At 28.7% G+C, this 9811-nt stretch overlaps 2 protein-coding genes across 2 annotated transcripts; one reads left to right on the top strand and one right to left on the bottom strand.

Annotated features, from left to right (window-relative positions):
* Positions 1 to 3275: 3275 nt before the first annotated feature.
* LOC100569252 lies at positions 3276 to 5523 on the top strand. Its single transcript, XM_016803404.2, has 7 exons — positions 3276 to 3405; positions 3511 to 3669; positions 3838 to 3924; positions 4024 to 4179; positions 4438 to 4570; positions 4853 to 4987; positions 5086 to 5523. The coding sequence occupies exons 1-7, from the start codon at positions 3283 to 3285 to the stop codon at positions 5463 to 5465; spliced, it is 1173 nt and encodes a 390-aa protein (XP_016658893.2). The 5' UTR covers positions 3276 to 3282; the 3' UTR covers positions 5466 to 5523.
* Positions 5524 to 5985: 462 nt separating this feature from the next.
* LOC103309038 (putative nuclease HARBI1) lies at positions 5986 to 7837 on the bottom strand. The gene is made up of 5 exons (XM_008183543.3): positions 7599 to 7837; positions 7122 to 7260; positions 6695 to 7014; positions 6427 to 6601; positions 5986 to 6342 (listed from the first exon to the last, which is right to left on the bottom strand). Exons 1-5 carry the CDS (start codon positions 7754 to 7756, stop codon positions 6061 to 6063), a joined length of 1074 nt encoding a protein of 357 aa, XP_008181765.1. The 5' UTR covers positions 7757 to 7837; the 3' UTR covers positions 5986 to 6060.
* Positions 7838 to 9811: the final 1974 nt, after the last annotated feature.

Here is a 9811-nt window from a genome sequence, read left to right as displayed (position 1 = left end):
ATTTTATTACTCAATCGATCATATAAATCTGTTTTACGTTTAAGACTGTGAGTTTTTTTAACAAAATCTAAAACTGCCAATCGATCACCATAACGCGGAATTAATTTCAAAAGCATACCATCATTAATATCCATTAACGCTGTTATGATAAGGTAACACTTTTACATTGTTATCATCACTATCACAAGTGATCAATGTTTATATAGTTAGTTGTTCCATATGTCATGTACGATGTTCACCTTTTATGCTTATATACATTTTGTGTTATATTGAATAAAGTTAAAAGTATATTAAAATGTTCAACAGTATAATAATAATAATATTAAAAATACAATATGGTGTCAGGTGTTGATTCGTCATGACTCGAAAAAAGAAGGATCAAGCAGATAAATCTGGATCATAACATGATGAATCAATAAACGAGCCGCATCAAACCACGCGCGCTAATGTTCAAATGTCCACGAATACATACACGATGTCGTCAGGTCTCAGTGGTAATTTAAGTCAACTATCCTTAGATGGAAATTTAAGTCAAAATTGGTCCGATTGGCTTCAAGAGTTTAACATTTATTTGATTGCAAGTGGCTATGATTGTCAGCCCGAAATACGAAAAATATCAATATTTTTACACTTTATCGGTAAAGCTGCTTTAAAAATCTATAATTCATTTAATGTTAACATAAACGAGTTGACATTGGATAATCTAATATCCAGATTCAATGAATATTTTATTCCACGTAAGAATGTCACTGTGGAACGCCATCAATTTTTCACTCGGGTATCAATTACCCGATGAATGTGTTAATGAATATATAGCAGATTTAACAAATAAAAGTACATCATGTGAATTTGAATCTTTACGAGAAAGTCTAATAAAAGACATGTTAATCTGTGGTCTAAACACAAATAATCTTAATATAAACAATGTCTATTAAAGAAGACGATCTAACATTGGAAAAAGCATTGAAAATTGCTTCGTCCATGACGTTGTCACAACAAAGAATTAAGCAACTGAATGTCATGGATAGGAGCAAAGAAGCAGTCAAAGAAGTATTAGCAGTCCAATCAAAAGAAAAGTTCAATAGTCGAGGTCGCCATCAAGGGTCATATGGTCATAAGAATCATCAGTCAATATCATCAGAAAAGAACAATCAAATGCGTGAGTCATCGCTGTCAAGTCAATCGTCAAAAACCAAAAAAGAAGGTTCAAAGAAGACAAACGGTAATGGTAATAATTTTAGTCCTAAATGTAGTCGTTGTGGTCAAAGTCATAGGTTTTTATGTCCCGCCAAAGGTATTAAATGTCATAAATGTAATTTATTTAATCATTTTGCCAAATACTGTAAGACAAAGATGGTTAATCAGGTTACACTTAGTGAAAAAATTCTAATAATGATAATTCACTTTTTATTGGCTCGATAAATAATAATAACAAAAATGATGTTTGGCAAGTTGTCTTAAAAATTAATAATAGAGATATAAATTGTCAGTTAGACACAGGTGCACAAGCTAATATAATGTCAATTGAAATTTTTAATAAAATGAATCTAGACTCTAATAGTATTGAAAAACAATCTAATGTAAAACTAATGGCTTTTAACTCGAATAAGATATCCACTCTAGGTAAAAGTACTATTAAATGTTTTTACAAACAAAAATATTACCTAATTGAATTCCATATAGTTGATTTTTCATGCAATACTATGGTCGGGTTGGAAACTTGCAACAATCTTAAATTAATCTCTAGAATTAATGGCATAAATAATAGTAAAGAGCTTTCTATTTTAGATGAGTATGAAGATTTATTTGAAGGTCTAGGATGTCTACCAATTAGTTATCATATTTATTTAGATGCTAATATTCAACCTAAAATTGATCCTCCAAGAAGAATTCCATTTAAAATATACGATAAATTAGAGTCTGAATTGAATGAAATTGTTAAAATGAAGGTAATAGAAAAAGTAGATGCACCAACTTCTTGGGTAAATTCAATAGTTATTGTTAAAAAGAAAAATAATAAGCTTCGAATATGTCTAGTCAACAACACTTATAATCATAAAAGTGATAACGTTTCTCCTGTGTACTTATAATTTTTTCTTCAAGAATACATTTTAAATCCGTCCGTGCTGTGTTTCGTAATATTAATTACCATTTCAGCTTCAGTTGTGAGTCACTGCAATCTTCCATATTCCGGATTTCAGATTTTTTTGTGGATTTTCGTTCCACTAACATTTTCATTTTTGGTGAGCATTATTTTTTCTTCTTATCACGAGTCATCGTTCACTGAATACAACAGCTGTTAATCTTCCGAATAACAATTAGTAATTTGGAGACTTTAACGATCGTTTATAGAGTGAATTACTATTATTAACTAACCACAATATTATACATAATCTACAACAGCTGTTAATCTCCCAAACACCAAATTATCTGGAGACTTAAACGGTCGTTTATGGGATATTATTAATTAACCATATTCACGCTCTTCCACTTCTGGCTCTAAAACACCAGTTACCCATCAACACCTACCTATCTTTAGATTTATTTTTATTATTATTATTAAAATGGAAGGTAAAATCGACAGCTTAATTAAAGCTGTGAGTGAAATCAAATCCTCACAAAATAAGTTGGTCGCAATGATGAATTCACAATCTGAAAAAATTTCAGGCCTAACCTCCAAAGTGAATGATCCTACGTCGAAATTAGACACCTTATCTTCTGATAATGAATCATTAAAACTTAGAGTTTCAACCATCGAAGATAACCTTAACAAGGCGAATATCTTAAATTTTTCCTCTTCCAATAATCTAATAGCTGAAATGCTTGATATCCAGAGTCGTCAAAAAAACATTTTATTATTTAATCTTTCGGAACCTACTTCATTATCCAATGACTCGATTGATGAGGACCTTGCTGCAATAACTAAGATTTTTGAATTTCTTGGATTACACATTAAGGGCGGGTTGCATAAAGAACAGTCTGTAAATATGTTACCGGCCCTGTATTTTACCGGGTCTGTAAGGTTTTTAATGATTGTGTAAACTATTCTCGGGTTGCATAAACAAATATTAAATTATTAATAACCGTGGTTACCAAATAAATTAAACCATATTTTTTTGATAAAACCAAACCAAACAATTCTTATCATAATTCATAAAAGTAAATACAAATTATTTAAATTAATATTTATTTTTCGAATTCGAATATTAATTGGTATAGGTATTTATTCTAAATTTTGTAAGTATTATTATTTTATAGCCGTCTACTGTCGACAATTTTAAAATGTCGAATGTTAATGAAAGTATGGTAAAAAAAAATTCAAGAACTAAAAATTTTGATGAAAGAGAAAAAAAAATGCTCATTGAACTTATTAATCCCTACAAACATATCATTGAAAACATAAAGGTATGTATAACAAATTTAGTTAACAAAACAGGGCAATGATATTAGAGTAGGTACTTATAATATTGATGTATTAATTTGTTTTACACATATTCAAATTTGTTTTAGACTGATTCTTTTAGCATTAAACATAAAAGCAAAATATGGGAAAATATTGTTATCGAATACAATGATCAGCAAACAACTGGTATTAGAACTGCTAAACAGCTAAAAACCTTATATGACATGGCCAAAAGGCAAGCGAAAAAATCAATTAGTGATGATAAAGTAAGTTAAAATGTATAGGTAAATACTAAGAACATGTTGCAATTATGTGTGAATTAGCCTGTGTTATTGTTGTCGGCAGGTACACTGATACATATTTATGATAAAACTATAATATAATTTACTGTTTAATGAAATTAAAAATATAAGAAAACATTGTATTTAAAATAGGTGTTAATGTATAAAATCATTAAACTATTTACGGATGAGGAACAATCCATGGTTCTGGACTTGGTCCAATCTCAACGTTCATCTATTGTAAGTTTTTTGTACTTTTGTAAAGTATATAGGCACAAGATAAAAAAACAACATAAGTTCATATATCTGAATTTTTTTTTTTTTTTATTATTAACATAGCTTAGTGGCCATCTATTTGAAAAGGATGAAGCATGGTCAAATGTTCTTGAAACATTTAATTTGCACCAAACATCAGGTGTAAGAACAGTAGATGAAATCAAATATTTATTTGAATATTTAAGTAAAACCGCTAAAAGTGAAAATAAAAATGATAAAGTAAGTCCCATTATTACTTAATTTATCCTACCTCCATCAAAATAACAATTGGTGGTTGACACTCAGTAAAAGATTTGATTTTAAATATTTGAAATGAAATGTGTTCTAGCATGATTTTCAATTATGTACCATTAATTACAAATTTTAATATTTCTGACAACCCAAATTACTGTTATGCAAACTCTTTGTTTCTATGTAGTAGAAGTGACTGATCTAGATTTAATGTGTATTCTAATTATGTTATTATTTGTATTATAGGTTGAAAGATTTAAAACAGGCGGAGGACAATACAAAAAAAGTATGAACCAATTAAGCGAGCAAGTAATTGCAGTAATTGAAGACAGAATTACTCCGTTAGTAAATGAATTTGATGATGATTATGGCTATGCTGGTATGTCCTAGTTACTAATATTTAAATTATATAATTCAAATAAAAATTAAGAAGGGCAATTGGGTAAGACTCTGATTCCTAACCTATCAACTAATATTAGTGAATAGTAAATATATGATATGGTATATTTATATTACTGTATTAAAGTAATTTTATCATTTATAAAAAATCTAAAATTAAAGGATTTTAATAATTCATAGAATCAAAAATTATGTATACATACTATCTATTGTATTAACTTCAAAATATTTTAGTAATTTATATGAGTTTTTTACATTTAAGATCCAATAAACGCTGACAGATGTGGTCAAAATGTACAAGATGATGTGGAAACTATTGAATTTGAAGATGGAGTAGAAGAAATTGATATCACAGTAGATGATTTAACTCATAATTCCCATAAAAAAGTGGATTGGGGTATATACATTTTATTTTTTATGTTTAACTATTGGGATTTACCTATGTGAAGGTCTTATAAATGTATAAATGTATTAACTTATCTATATTTTTTTAAGGTATATTTAATATAGAACCTGAAACATCAACATTAAATAACAGTTACCAGTCACCAGAAATAAATTTGTCTAGTAATTTAAAAACAAAAAAAGATACTGCGGTTAAACGAAGTTCATCACAAAAATCTGTCTGTGATGGTCTACAAGAGTTGGCAAAAAAAAAAATTAACAAAGTATGTACACAACAAAAATTTTCATCAGATATCCAAGACATAAAAATTAAAAAAGCAATGGTGGAATTAGAAACGGCAGAAACTACACTGCAAATAGTTAAGACTGAACTTGCAACAAAAAAATTAGAATTGGATTCAAAAACAAAACAAATGAAATTGCAAGAAGATATTTTAAATTTACAAAAACAAAAGCTATTGGAAAATTAGCTTTTAATGAGTTTGTTGTTATTATTTAACCTAAAGAAATTATATTTATAATAGGTACTCTAGAATATAATACTGTATTTATTATTATTTATACTTAAAAAGGAATTGTTTTTGTTATAATATTATGATTAGTATTTGTTAATATTTATATTTAAAAAAGAATTATGTTTTTGTTATAATATTATGATTAGTATTTGTTAAAAAAGGGGTTAGGTTATTTAGTTTAATATTCATATTTAAAAAAGAATTATGTTTTTGTTATAATATTATTATCAGTATTTGTTATTATTCATACTAAAATACATAGGTACATAAGTTACCTATTTTGTATATCAATAATTATCTATTATTTAATAAAGGCAATTTTTTTAGTTCTTAGTTATTTTTTATGACATTGTCACAAGGGTGACCTTACATAATATAATAATGAGTCTCTTGTTGCATAGACACATCATCGAGAGTGAAATTACAGTTATGTACAAGTTTTCATATTTAATAGGAATTATGTTTTTTTTTTAAATATTTAATTTAATTTAATTCTTAAAAATCGTATGTACATAAAATAATTCTATAAAAAAATAATTGGAAAACAAATTTAATTAAATACAGTCTCAATTAATGTTCGGCGCACTATATTTCCAGTTTGTTGTACAGGGTAAACTGGAACTTGTCGAAGCAAATTTTCATTTAGGAGAGTATCATCTATAGGTAAGGGATCATTAGCTTTAATCAACATATTATGTAACACTGCTGTGGCGATGATTGTTCGCAAAGTAGTTGGTATTTGTGTCCGAATACCAACAGACAATACTGGGAACCGTCTTTTCCACACACCAAATGTTCGTTCTATAACATTTCTGGTACCGATTTGGGCTTTCTAAAAAATATTAAAAATGTATTGCTTTAACTAGAACAACTAATAATGGTTGTCATTTATGAGACACGTTTTGTTTTTTCTAACCTGATAACGTTTTTCTGCTTCGGTAATTGGATTAGCAAGAGGGGTCATCAAATAGTTTCTACATGCGTAACCTCCATCTCCTAGAAGTAGAGCATCTCCAAATTCATGATTTTCAAATTGTGCTCTCAATAGTGAATTGTCGAATATGGTAGAATCATGAACCGAACCAGGCCAACTATTAACATTTTAATAAAATGCATACAATTTATAATGATTAATAAATTACAAGTATTTTTCTATGTATAATTATTTAGTTATAGTTACTAACCGAGCCACAATATTTGTAAATTGTAAATTACTTTTACAAACAGCTTGAACATTTATGGAAAAATATCCTTTTCTATTTCTAAACCTTTCTCCAATATTACTATTGGGAGATTGTATTTTTATATGAGTACAATCAATTGCACCAATAACATTGGGAAATTGACGAAATTGATTGAAACCTTCATACACTGATTCTCTCTCTAGTTCTGTTCTAGGCATTTGAATGTATTGTGGTTTTAGGGTTGCAATACATGTAGACACTTTTTTAACAATACGACAAACTGTTGACTTATGTACACATATATGGTCTCCTAGAACTGCCTAAAATATAACATAATGCATTTATATATCTCTGTATTTTATACAACATATTTCAAATGTCTAATAAAAATGTATGTGAAGATTATGTAAAATTCTAAAAAAATTACTTGAAAAGCACCAGTTGCATAGTATCTAAGTGCAATCAGAAGCTGAAGCATTGGTGACAAAGACATGTTCCGGTGTGAATTATGATGAAGATCATCTTGTATCATGTTTAGCAACTCAATGAACATCATTTTAGACAGCCTAAAAAATACAAAATACTACTCTGGTCTCTGATACATAAAATACCTAACTAAATATAGGTAGATGGCATAGACCCAAAAACTTAAATGGTGCATTTTCACTTGAGCCTTGAAATATGGTTAAACTATTAACTAATTATCTGTTTCATTTCTAAGGAATCAAATAACTAATACATAGTTTGGATTTCCATTTTGGAATTTGAATAGTCTGATTTAACTAATCAGTTGCATACAAATTATAGGGTATAAACTCGGCTAATGATTACTTATTATATTTATACCTAACAAATTACAACAGTAAACTAGTGAAATCAAATATTTTTTAATATAGGTAGGTACCTGAATCTCTGTTTGAAATCCGTATCGTCATATTCACTGAAAGGATTCGATCTGTCACGAAAATATCGTGGTCTCGGTAATACCTGCAATACACCAATTATAAAATCTTCGTCACTAGACGAAGACGAATCATTTGAACTAGACGAATCATATTCCATCGTTATTATTGGAAAAAAATTGTGCGTAACCGCGTACTGCGTAGGTATATTAACTTAAAAATAATTTGTATTCTTTAATTATCGCAAAAACTAAAAAAATATATAATATAAATAATATAAATTGAATATTGATAATCTTTGATAATAGAACTTGTTTATCTTATCATAATAATATTATATTATTTTAACCGATCTGTAACTAGTTACAGAGCCCAAATCGGATCTGCAGTTTACAGGTCCGGTAGCCGATAATTTACAGAGCCGGTAACTTTACCGAGCGTTCAAGCAACACCTAATTTTATTTACAGATCCGTTAACGTACTTACAGATCTGTAAGTAGTTACAGAACGTTTATGCAACCCGCCCTAAACCAACTTCTATATTTCGATTGGGTTCTCGTTCTTCAACTGCTTCCAAACCAAGACCAATAAAATTATCACTTTCGGATCAAAAAGAAGTTTTCTCCATATTTGCGGCTCAGATTAAACTGAAGACACACCAAGCTTGGACTAATCTTCGTTTCTCCTCGGACAGAACTAAAGCTCAACGTGACTTTATGATCCATCTACGGAATGAACTCCTTCGCCGCAGAGAAAATGGTGAACCAGAATTAATAATTAAATATGTTAAGGGTACTCCTGCCATTATAAATTCAAAAAACGTATAAATGTCCCTGGTGCACAGTTTGATATTTATTATCAAAATGTCAGGGGACTAAATACCAAAATTAATCTTTTAAATACTAATAATCCTATTTCTGATTTTTGTGCAATTATTTTCTCTGAAACATGGTTACGTTGTGATCTTAATTCCTCGGAACTTGGTTTCTTTAATTATTCCATATATAGATGTGACAGATCTAGTAACACAAGCTGTTTAACCAGAGGAGGTGGCGTCTTAATAGCTATCAAGAATAAATTTTTCTCAGCAAAACTAAATATAGATACAGGTTCATTAGAGTTGATTTTTGTTTTAATTAAAGTTAATGACAGAGAAAAAATAATTCTTAGTTGTGTCTATTTCCCCCCAAATTCTGATTCCACTCTTTACCAATCATATTTTAATATTATTGAGGATGTAATTGTATTATATCCTAATACAGATTTGCTACTTTTCGGGGATTTTAATCTACCCCATTTAAATAAAGCTATGTCAAACCCAAATCTTAACCTTGCTGCATCTGAATCCATCTTTCTTCAAAACATTTCTTTGCTCAATCTCTTTCAAATTAATTATATGCTTAACAGCAAGAACTCTATGCTAGATTTCATTTTATCTAATTCACCTTCTTCTAATGTTTCCTTACATAATGACCCAATTGTTCCAATAGACGCTTACCACCCTCCTTTATACATAAATTATTTGTTTGATAAATCGTTTTCTTCTCTTACTTCTCTTACTTTCTCTTACTTAAAATCTTTAATTAAACAAAAAAAATTACTGCATGTTATATATAAAATGTCTAAATCTAATTTGGATTAATTACATTTCTCCTCTATCCGATCCCTTTGCAAACAACGTAGTAAAACTGATTATGCTTGCTATTTAAATACAATTCAACTTTCTCTAAAATCTAACCCTAAACAATTATGGTCCTTTATGAGAAATTTAAAATGTTCTTCAGGTCTACCGAATTCTTTATCCCTTAATAATCAAATAGCTGATAACGGTCAAGATATAGTATAGTATAGTATAGTATAGAATTTATTTAGTCGTTATTTTGCCTCTACTTATAAAAAAGTAAATGCTCCTTCTCTTTTCACTCCTGTCATAAAATCTTTTCAATCAATAAATAATTGTGACATAAACCTTCTTGATGTCTTCAATGAACTCGATACTTTAAATTATAAAACCCCTACTGGCCCTGATGGCATTAACCCTTTATTTTTATATACTTGTAGATTCGTTCTCTCTGCTCCCATAACTTTTCTTTTTAACACCTCCCTTAACACGAGTTGCTTCCCACCAATTTGGAAAAGCACATTCATTAATCCTATTTTAAAAAATGGCGATAAATCTTTAATTTCAAACTACCGTCTTATATCTATTATTTCT

The sequence above is a fragment of the Acyrthosiphon pisum genome, chromosome X (genome assembly GCF_005508785.2).
Source record: "Acyrthosiphon pisum isolate AL4f chromosome X, pea_aphid_22Mar2018_4r6ur, whole genome shotgun sequence".
NCBI lineage: Eukaryota > Metazoa > Arthropoda > Insecta > Hemiptera > Aphididae > Acyrthosiphon > Acyrthosiphon pisum.
Note: the sequence above shows the minus strand (reverse complement) of the source record. Positions and strands in the feature narration are given on the sequence as shown.

Coding starts and splice junctions, on each gene's coding strand:
- LOC100569252 (XM_016803404.2), top strand. CDS start 3,283: ATGTCGAATGTTAATGAAAGTATGGTAAAAAAAAATTCAAGAACTAAA. Junction 3,670..3,837: donor AATCAATTAGTGATGATAAA/GTAAGTTAAAAT, acceptor TATTTAAAATAG/GTGTTAATGTATAAAATCAT. Junction 4,988..5,085: donor CCATAAAAAAGTGGATTGGG/GTATATACATTT, acceptor TATTTTTTTAAG/GTATATTTAATATAGAACCT.
- LOC103309038 (XM_008183543.3), bottom strand. CDS start 7,756: ATGGAATATGATTCGTCTAGTTCAAATGATTCGTCTTCGTCTAGTGAC. Junction 7,015..7,121: donor ATGCAACTGGTGCTTTTCAA/GTAATTTTTTTA, acceptor GTTATATTTTAG/GCAGTTCTAGGAGACCATAT. Junction 6,343..6,426: donor AAGCAGAAAAACGTTATCAG/GTTAGAAAAAAC, acceptor AATATTTTTTAG/AAAGCCCAAATCGGTACCAG.